Below are 10,707 nucleotides of genomic sequence, written 5' to 3'. Positions count from 1 at the left end.
GACCTGGTCGTAAAAGGCCACCAGGTTGGTCTGACAGGACCTGCCGCTGATGAACCCGTGCTGGTTGCCCCTGAGCATGCCGTTCCCTGCTGGCCCCTCCTGGATGTGTGCCAGAATAATTTTCTCGAACAGCTTGCCCAGGATCGAGGTAAGACTGACTGGCCTGTAGTTCCCTGGGTCCTCTTTCCTCCCCTTTTTGAAGATGGGAACCACAATGGCCCTCTTCCAGTCCTCCGGCACCTCTCCAGAGCACCACGAGTGTTCATAAAGCCGCGCCAGGGGACTTGCAATGACCCCAGCCAGTTCCTTTAGGACTCTAGGGTGAAGATCATCCGGGCCGGCTGATTTAAAAATGTCCAGCCCCTCCAGAAGCTCCCTAACTAAATCCTCACTCACTGTAGGCCCATTTAATCATGCTAACTCTTCTTTTAATATGTAGGTAGCCAACTTACGGTACATGTGCCACAAATGTCACAGGTGGCCTCTGTGTGGCATGCAGCAGATAGCGCAGAGATTGGAGTGGCATTCTGGGAGGGTGTGTGACTAACTTATGCCACACCTGTTAACAAGGTTTGCACACAATTAGCTAATATGCTTTCCAGTTGCACATAGTTTGTTTTAAATTAACACTTACAAGATATATTGTTGCATATGGGAAAGCTTCACTTGCTTATTATGATCTTTGTTCTTTGGTTTGTTTTATGGCTTGTAGCCTTGGCTGTGACCTCACAAGGTAGATAGTCCCAAGTTATTTAGAAGCAATTGCCAAAGGGTTTCCAGGGAATGCAAAGTGCTGTAAGAATTGACATTGGTAATTTGACTGGAGGTGTCTGTTCTCTGACCCTTTGGGAGTGGTTCACCAGTGTCATTTCTGCTGGGAAGCTTGCATGGGAGGTGCTGTGTTTTTATTAGCCGTGAAACTGAAGCCCTAGCCACAAGTAATTGTGAAGTAGCTCACTTCTGGTTTGCAGATATCGACTCTGTCTTGCACAGAGCCTGCTGAGTAATTGTATTCTGCTCCTTCATCTTCTCCCTGACATCCCTCTGTTGCTTCATTTTTTTTCCCCCCTCACCTTTTATAAATTATGCTTGTATTAATGTAATACCCACCATTAAAAGTTACAATTAAATGGCTTTAACATGTGTATGCATAAATGTGCACAACATGCTCTGATTAGTATAGAGTGCTTTTTTATGAAAAGCATAGTATGGAAGTAAGGTGTTTGCCTTATGAAAGGTACATGTCACTTGAGGCTTAGAAGATCAGTTTCATGCAGAAGCAGCTTTAGGGGCCTCGTTAGTTTTCATTTTCAGTTGCTGGGAACCCCACTTTACAAAAAAAATCTAAAATCCTGTTTAAAGGGACACCTCTGGATTCTGGATTTGTGTGGCAGTGCCAGGGACATCTACTAATAACTCAGTTCAGTAATGGCTTGTGTTGAATTTGATGTAGTTTAAATAAATGTGGTCTGTTCTTTTCTTGTTTTCTGCTGTGGCTTGCAACGTAATCATTCTGCCTGACCAAGGCACGAGGGTTTACTGAGAGCTAGGAAGACTGTTCTTTCAAAACGGACTGAAGACTTACAAGAAGGGAATTAGTTGGAATTTTCAGGCTGCTATTCACTTCTATGGTGCAAAGAAACAAAACTGAGGAGTTGGGGGTGGAGGAAGTGTGTAAGGTATCCTTTTAAACCAACTTTTGGTGGTTGGAGGGTGGGGGTGCTCTGCTGCAGAAATGAAAAGCAAAATCAGTTACCCAAGTGTAAGATCTTTGTAAGGCTAATGCAAACTGTTGGAAGAGAGCCGTGGGATTCTTCCAACAGTTGTTTGAGAAGAGTGTAAAAGATGAAGGATAAGGGTTTGTTTTATTGGTGGTCATGAAGTGAGAGAATTTGAGTATGTATTTCTGGTATGGGCAAAAGGGAGTTGCAGGGGTGGTCCTTACCTTGTAATAGATCAACAGGGGACAATTTGCCCATTTCCACCCCTCAGCCCCCTTTTTTTACTGGGCAGTCAAAGGGAGACAAAAATGGAAAATGTCAGAAATGAGCACAGATGACAAACTAGCAATAAAGCTTTGATAATTCCTCACTTTTTAAAAATGTTTTTATTTCTACAGTAGCTGCCGCAATGGCAGGTGAAGACTGCAATCCTGTACGGAATCGCCGATCGGGCACCTCTTCTTCAGCATATGGGGCCTCTGAGAAGGATGAAATGCAGAGGAGAACTGAGGGGGAGAGATCATCCCAAACTTCAAGCAATGGTGACGTTGTTTTGTGATCCAGGGCTAGCTGCATGGGTTTCAAATGTAGTTTTACTTGGCTGGTTACCCCTATGATCTCTTCCCTGCTCTGCACTGGGAGCCTGTCTAAGCCCTCTATACCATGGGTGGGCTAGTATGTGGGCTGGAGGGTCACTTAAGGAGTTTTGGTGAGCTTTTGGGATGGTGGGGTGGGTCGTGTTTCCAATTGTCTCTGCCCATAGAACCAGCACCATATAGGTAGTGGATAGCGGCTGTGCCCTGGCCCCATGCTGTCACTGCCCCACAGTCCCAGCTGCTATTCCCTGCCTGCCTGCCTGCAGCCCCATCCCATTTACCTGACTGAGCATACAGTGGACAATAAGCTGAGTATGAGCCAACAGTGTGCCCTTGTTGTGAAGAAGGCTAACGGCATACTGGGCTGCATTAGTAGGAGTGTTGCCAGCAGATTGAGTGTAGTGATTATTCCCCTCTATTTGGCACTAGTAAGGCCACTTCTGGAGTGGTGTGCAGTTTGCGCTAACTACAGAGAGGATGTGGACAAAATGGGGAGAGAGTCCAGCAGAGGGCAATGGGAATGGTGAGGGGGCTGGGGCACATGACTTCTGAGGAGAGGCTGAGGGAACTGGGCTTATTTGGTTCAGAGAAGAGAAGATTGAGGTGCATGGGCAACTGATACCTCCTGAGTCTGGGGGGCAGTAGCCAATTTGGGGGGAGGGGTCCCCCAGTGGCCAGTTGCTGGCCCTAGAAGTGCAGACAGAAAAACTGGAAGTGCTGCCAGCACTTCTCTTGGTGCCCCCACTCCCTGGCCAGCAAGGGGCAATCTCAGGGGGAGCATGACCCCCACCCCCTGTGCCTCCCCTACATGTTGCCTATGTTAAGGGGGGATTTAATAGCAGCCTTAACTGCCTGAAAAGTGGTTCCAAAGAGGATGGAGCTAGACTGTTCTCAGTAGTGACAGATGACAGAACAAGGAGCGATGGTCTCAAGTTGCAGCAAGGGAAGTTTTTAGGTTGGGTAAGAACTTTCTCATAAGGAGGGTAGCAAACCACTGGAACAGGCTGCCTAGAGAGGCTGTGGAATCTCCATCCTTGGAGGCTTATAAGACCTGGCTAGATAAAGCCTTGACTAGATTGATCTAGTTGGGGATGGTCCTGCTTTGAGCAGGGGGTTGGGCTAAATGATCTCCTGAGGTCCCTTCTAACCCTAATTTTTCTGTGGTTCTAATCTGTACATCTCTTACCTGAAGCATAGATGGATCTGGTTTATCCACCCTGTCCCCCAATTCTGGGGGCTGCTTTCTGCTTTTTCTCTAGATCTAGAGCAGTGGTCACCAACCCGTTGATCGTGATTGACTAGTGGATCCTGGAGCCTCTTGAAGTCGATCCTGGGCTGGGGGGCCTGAGGATGTGCATGTCCACTTCCCCCAGCCCAGCAGGTCAATCAGTGGGGGAGGGAAGTGGTGGAGGTGTGAGGGGGTATGTGTAGTGGAGCTCGGGGCACAAAGCCCAGCCTGCAGCTGCAGCCACCTCTGCCATGCACAGATCAGGAGGCGTGTGCGCCCCCCAAATGCAGAGCAGCACCCAGGGTTGCAGGTAAGGAGTTAGGGCAGGCCCTGCACAGCTGTGAGTGGCTCATCCAGGGGGAATGCGTGTGTGGCAGGCAGCCTGAGAGGGCAGAGGGGGTGCATGCCCCCAGATCTGCATGTGGGGCGGGCTGGGGCTGGGGCATCTCTGGGCTTTTTCTGGCTGAGTTGTGCTCAGGCTGGGCAACTGCAGCAGTGGCACTGGGAGCAGGGTCGTTGCAGTGGGGGAGGGTCCCATAGCTCCCCCCAGCCCTCACTCCCAGTGCCACTGCTGAGCACAGCACAGGCCAGCTGTGGTGGGAACAGCCCGGCTCAGCCTTTCCCTACTCCTGAGGGCTGGCGGGGGCGAGTCAGGGGAGGGTGGGCTGCAGCTGCAGGTGGGAAGGCTATGCCAGGCTGTTCCTGCTGGGGCTGGCCTGTGCTGCTCTCAGTGCTGCAGCCACCCAGCCTGAGCACACCTGTTTTGGAAAGACCCTGGCGTTGCCTTGGCCCCAGCCTGTCCTGGCCCATGTGCAGATCCAGGTGCACTCCCCCTCCCCTGTACCCCCTAGATGAGCCCCTTGCAGCTCCATCACCCACCCTGTCCCGGCTGTGCAGGGCTTGCCCCTCCCTCACTGCCATGGGGGGGCGGGGATGGGTAATCGAGGCCCCAGCGGTGAGGGAGTGGGGTAGAGCTGGGGCCCTGATCTGCCCCGCCCCTCCTCCAGACTTGCCTGCTGGGTGTGGGGGGCCCAAAAGTGATCTCCAACCTAAAAAGGTTGAAGACCACTGATTTAGAGACTTGCATGCTTCATTGCATGCCTGTCAGTCCCCCGACTTCTCTTGATCCTAGTCAAACTGGTTTATACTGCCCTAGGGTGGTGGTAAGGAACATTCACAATTGATAGTCTTGAGTGTTGAAGGAATTCCTGTAAGCTGGGTTGTTCTTGACATCCTTGTGGATGTGCCAGCTAGCTCCCAGCATTTGGGTAGCAAACAAGGGCTGTGAAACTTCTTACTAGGGAAGATGAGAACAGTTTTGGAAGCTTCAGAGTAGTGTCATTATTTCACCTTTCCTTTTTCTCAAATAATTCAGAAGAGGAGAGGAGTTTGAACAAAAATTTCTTTGCATGTTTGTTTGTAAGCGGAAGGAAGAATTTGTGTAGCTTTGCATTTTTGTGTATACATGCGCGCATGCATATTTTAAAGAAAAAAAACAAACTAGGCTGATGGAGAGCAAGTTCTGACTTTTTTTTCCAGTGGCACTAGTTTTATTTCTAATTTAGCTAGATTACAATCCTGATGGGTGCTATTGTTAGAAATATTTCAGTAAACATAGAATTAATACATTCTAATGAAGAAACCATGCTACTGTATGTACTTGAATACAAGATGAGGTTGTCTTTCCCCATTCAGCATTGTGGTGTGGGGGAGCTCCTTATCTTACATTTGCATACAAGGAAACCTCATTAGATACATTGTCTATCATTAAACTGCTGCCAAAAGCAGCATGTGCTCAGTAATGGAAACCAACTATGAAGTTGATTAAACACAACCAACACTGAGCATGACTGTAAAACGTACGGCCCATACTGGGCAAACATACTGATGTATCTCTGTGGTAGATTACCGTTATTGCAACTCATCTGAATAAGATATGCGGCACTGCCGATTGCACTCAGCACTGACTTTTTCTTCAAGGCGTGGTGAGCCACTTCATAGAATACATTTTTTAGTTTCTCTTCGCTCCCAGAGGTGAGCTGTGCCTGCCTTTCCAATTTCCAATGATTTCTGTTTCTTCACCAGTCTTTAATGTCTGGCAAACATCACCAAGTGGCACCCCAAATAGTTCACCCAGAATCCATCTGTTGCCTCCTCTCAGCCTGTTGCATACAATTAGTATGGCCCTGCCCTCCATGAGGTGGTGCCAGACCAGGTTGTCCTGCGCCTCATTTGCATACAAATTTTTGGAAGATCCCAGGACTTATGACAAGAACACCTGGTTCCAGTCATGAATGGGAGCCTAATTAGTACATAGATCCTTTCAGGAGGTGGTATCTGGAGTATACACACCTAGTGAGCAGTGCTGAGCTGTGGGGTCACTGAAATGCTGCTGTCTCTGCTGAGGTCTAGCCCAATGAACGTTATGGTCAACCTTGAGCCTTTAGACTTTGAGCAAGTATCCTGCATAGTTTATACTGTATATAAGTAGGGACATCCCAAAATTGCAATTTTTGTGGATTTTCGTTAATGCAGGTAATGCCTGTGAAATCTGGGGTGGGGGTGGGGAGGGGGTACTTACTGAAAATAAAACACTGGCTCCCCAGAGGGGTCAGAGTCCTTAGGACACTGTGGCAACCTGCCGGGGAGGAGAAGGGGTCTGCCCACTTGAAGGGTCACTGGCAGATGGCCCCTGACTGCTGATTGACTGTGAGGGGTGCCTGTCATGTGGCCTTGCCCCTCTCCTCCAACCCTCACAGCCAATTAGAGGTGAGGGGTAGGGCCACCGGGGCTCCTTGGCCAGTCAGGGCAGGAGGAGCCCACTGTGTTCTGTTAGTGAAGTAGCTGCCAGGCCCCCCGTTCTGCCAGCAAAATTGGCAGGCAGCCATCTCTAATTCAGTAGGTCCCTATTTATAAGTAGGCACAAAAATGCTGCTGAAAAATGGGTTTATGGAGTATCCATGCCAAACCCTGCAGCTGTTTCAAGAAAAGTGAACTGCATTAATTCTGCATCAACTAAATCTGTGGGTACCTATCTTGTATTTGCCTATGTGCAGATTACTACAAAGTGTTTTCAAATGTATCCCTCGCTCCTGTGTGTTCAGGGAGAACAGGGTCTGACAGTAAGCTTGGTGGTGGCACGGTGAATGAGCTGCAGGGGGAAGAAGTGGGAAGAGGACAAATTGAGGCAAGCCCTGAATAATTAGGTTGTATACTCAGGAAATTATAACATACTGATACATTTTCCACAAATAGAATCTAATTATTGGGGGACTGTCTTATTCAGGATAGTCTTGTATTCAAGTAAATACAGTGTTAATGCACTTGTTAATTTCCATCTATAGTCAAGAGCTGTAATTTCTAGGCAAAAGTTTGAGTATTTTGCTGTTTGTACTAAAACTGGAAGAGGGTTGACTACTAAAATTGAGATAAGTTCTGAGACATGGACATGCATTTTCACATAAGGATCAGAATATTGGAACTGGCTATAATACTGTCTTAAGTGAACAGTCTGGAAAGAGAAGATGCATGCTTGGGCATATTTTGTATGCTGAGCTTTTATAAGCAACTATATGCTGTGATCATTGGGTGATATGCTCATAAAAGACGTCTTAATATCTAAATTGTCTAATAGATTGAAACATGAAATCCCTTAAAAATAGTAAGGAAAAGATTCTGTACTAGGGCTGTGATCAAATTTTGAGCATGACTTGGAGTGTGGACAAATGTTCAGTTTCTTCTAGCATAATTTTGCATTGGATTTGTGTACTGATGTAAATTATACAGTTTAGGAACTGACAAATAAGCAGTGGTTTCTAGATGGGAGATGCTATTACAACACTTTGCCATTAGCAGTGCGGGACCAGGTAACAGTCTGATTACTTTTTAACAGATGCTACTCTGGGATGGACACAGACAGATGAAACCTAATTTAGTGAAAATTGCACTGATTATTTCAGAGGTAGTATTTCACCCGGTTGTCTGTTTTACTCACTTCTGTGCTCAGGTAAGACTGATTACACTGGTGGAAAGAGTTTTGCTTGTTTGTCCTTGGTCATACAAAGATACTAGGGCTTCAGTCCTGCAGCTCGCTCCACATGGGCAGATCCTAGCATTTGTGTGAAACCCCAGGGAAGGCCAAATATTCACTCATTTAAATACTTTGAGCTTGAGTCTAAACGTGAATGCAATTTGGAGGAGTATCTGACTTCACTGAATGCCATATAAAATCTAAGCCCACATAGGTCTAAAACCAAAGAGGTGTACTTGACTAGAATCCATTTCAAAGCTAAGCATGGTTACCATAAAAAGGAAGAGGGAAGGAGGTTGGTTTCTAGAGCTGTGCGAAACAGCACCGTTTCGTTTTGACTTCCGTGTTGATGGGGCAGTGTTTCGGTTCGCCAAAACAATTTTGACATTTTTCCTATAGTCTATAATGGGAAACCATGAAACTGCCTATAACTTTGTCAGTTCTTGCCTGATTCGGATGGAATTTCATAGACGGTAGCTCCTTCTGAGGCCATAAAGCCTGCCAAGCTTGAAGGACATAGATGCTGGGGTTTCTGAGAAACTGCACCTCAAATTCATGAAAGCAAGACTTGTCATGTGTTAAGGCATAGCAGGGTGAAAACTGCAGGGATGGTAGCCCCTTCTGAGGCCATGAAGCCTGCCAAGTTTTGAAGAGAGAGGTGCAGGGGTTTCTAAGAAACTGCACCTCAGGCTGCTGACAAACAAAACTCATGATATGGGTGACAGAAAACAGGCTAGTTCAAACAATGCTGCCTTTTATGCTGTCTTTCCATCCCTCCCCCAGAACACTGGGATTGGAAGGGACCTCAGGGAAGGACCACAGCCACTGGCCAGCTACATAGTTGGTATGAAGGAACTCCTTCCCTCTCCCTCTCCTTACTTTCTGCTTCCCTACAGGCAAGCCCTGCTTAAGTTTCAAAATGCAAAATGTTTTGACTGCCCTCGTTTTGTTTCGAAGCCCTTCATTTCAGTTTTGCTGTTTCGAGCTCGAAATGAGTTGAAACAGCTTCAAAATGAAACAGCTGGCAAAATTTCGCACAGCCCTATTGGTTTCCTACCCTGGCTGTTTCCAAACTCATAAACCCATATGCAAGGTCTTTGAAGAGGCTATAATGCTGTGACCTACCTGGAACTAGAATATACGGGATCATTTCCCACTCCTTACCTTAGTTTGGTTTGTCTGTGTCTCCACGTCTTTTTTTTTTTTTATTAATCTGTCAAGATTTGTGTATCTTTTTCTTCCTTCCCACTATACATTCTCTTTGTTCTTTTGAGAAGCTGAATGGAATTCTCTTCATTTTGTAGCCTTTTCCATTTCCCAGTGTTTCTTTACCTCAGTAAAACTCAATCATCAAGGCTGATTGAGCCAAGCAAAATAATAGGGTTAAAAAAATGGGGATGATATCAGCATGTTCCAGATGCAATAGGTTTTACAATGTTCCACTTGTACAGTTTTGGTATTGCTCCACAGGTTGCTTGTGAGTCTTATAGATGACTTATTACCTGTACAAAGAAAGAGGAGGCTGTCTTCAGAATACCCACCATTGGGGTGGGAGAGAGAGACTTCTCCCAAAGGAAGGGAGAGATCTAATGCACTCTTTGGCTTTTTGTGTCTGAGCATTTAAAGTTGTTGGGTTTTTATTTTTCTTTTTTATAGTGGGCTTATTGTAGGAGAAGGCTGGCTTATTCCATGCTGAATTCCAACACTGAATAATTTGTATTCGGGTTTCCTGCTGTGGATGTTCAGTCACTTCAGAAATATGAAATCGGTGTATCAATAATATTTTCATAACTGTCTTGAGCAGCTTTTCCTTTGTCTGCTTAGAGAGACTAACAGGATTTTTAAATTTTTTTGGTCACCTGATCCATTTATATCTACATAGTAGATTTGGAATTGGGCAAAGAACTGTGTGGTCATCCACAAATACCGATGTGATAGTTGGATTCTTTTGCCAGCTCTTTCTTTCAAGCGAGCTGCAGCATCCTGCTCGGACAAATAATTGGAGTTGGGTCTAGAATGGAATCAACAAGTACTCTTAGAAGAATGTCCTCTGTCAAAACTCTGTCTTATTTGGGTGCCTTGGTTTATTAAGGCTATGTTTAGAGTGATGTTGTAGCTTTGGTCTAAAAATTATGCATGAAGCAAGGATTCTTTTGGAGTGATATCTTTTACTGGACCAACTGTATGGCTGGAATAGTTTGACAAGCTTTGGAATGGAAAGCGTTCTTCAAGTCATTTTAAAAGCTTGTCTATGTGTATCTGAACTATACAGTTGATCTAATTGGTCTGGGACAGACGTTCTCATAAACTAGTTTGACCAAAATCAGTTAAGTCCGATACTACATTCCACCAGGTTTATCTCAAATCGGTTTCAGCCATTTTCAAGCTAGTTTATGTACACTGTATGTCTGTTCTGTTACAGGTTTAAACCCATTTCTGATCACTTAAACTGGTTTATGTGTAATGCCTATTCTTAACCATAATGCTCTTCCCCCTGCTCCCCCACCCCCTCAAAAAAGCCCTTGCTTCTCACTTGGTTTATTAAGAGCATTCTCTGCTATATATTTAATATATAAACATGGGAATATACCCAGGAGTAATTTTGATCAGTAACATTTTGGTCTTGGCCAACACTGGATGTTACCAAAGGCACCTGCCTACCAGAATGGGTACGATTTTAAAAACTAAATGGAGAGATGTTTTTTAAAGACTAGAGAGAAAATAGTTATTTTTAAGTTTTTTTTTATTTGAGGTCCTTCAAACCTTGATTATGACAGGACTAGCAACAGTTTTTGCTCCTGATCTCCTTTTACAAAACTTAGCAGCATTCTGGATATTATCTAAAGACCAGACAGCAAATAGGCAATAAGGTTTGGGTTTTTTTTCCCCTTCTCTGGATGGCTTTCTTAATTGCCTTTTTGTGAGAGAATGTGGTGCATGACTTGACTTCTTGGATGACTAATGTGACTTGAGAGCAAGTGGAGTCTCTTTTGATTGCTGTGAGTAAAGCCTGTTGGGCAATGCTGGAGCTCTAAGGACAAAGAGTAACCTTACCCTTGGTCGTTCTCAGCACTTCAGCTTATGAAATCACATTTATGGGGGGGGAAGAGAGGACCACACATTGCAAGCATA

At 45.5% G+C, this 10,707-nt stretch overlaps 1 protein-coding gene across 3 annotated transcripts in view; it reads left to right on the top strand.

Annotated features, from left to right (window-relative positions):
* Positions 1 to 10,707, top strand: part of SOAT1 (sterol O-acyltransferase 1) — a 48,838-nt gene that overhangs the window by 8,128 nt on the left and 30,003 nt on the right. For 2 of the 3 annotated variants that reach the window (XM_019501810.1, XM_019501808.1), the window contains exon 3: positions 2,120 to 2,263. In XM_019501810.1, the coding sequence (XP_019357355.1) occupies positions 2,131 to 2,263 (133 nt within the window). In that variant the 5' untranslated portion in view covers positions 2,120 to 2,130. The remainder of the gene's footprint in view (positions 1 to 2,119; positions 2,264 to 10,707) is intronic. The other variant, XM_019501809.1, reaches the window with a different exon arrangement.

This window comes from Gavialis gangeticus, unplaced genomic scaffold, assembly GCF_001723915.1.
Source record: "Gavialis gangeticus isolate Ggan-Ray unplaced genomic scaffold, GavGan_comp1, whole genome shotgun sequence".
Classification (NCBI taxonomy): domain Eukaryota; kingdom Metazoa; phylum Chordata; order Crocodylia; family Gavialidae; genus Gavialis; species Gavialis gangeticus.
Note: the sequence above shows the minus strand (reverse complement) of the source record. Positions and strands in the feature narration are given on the sequence as shown.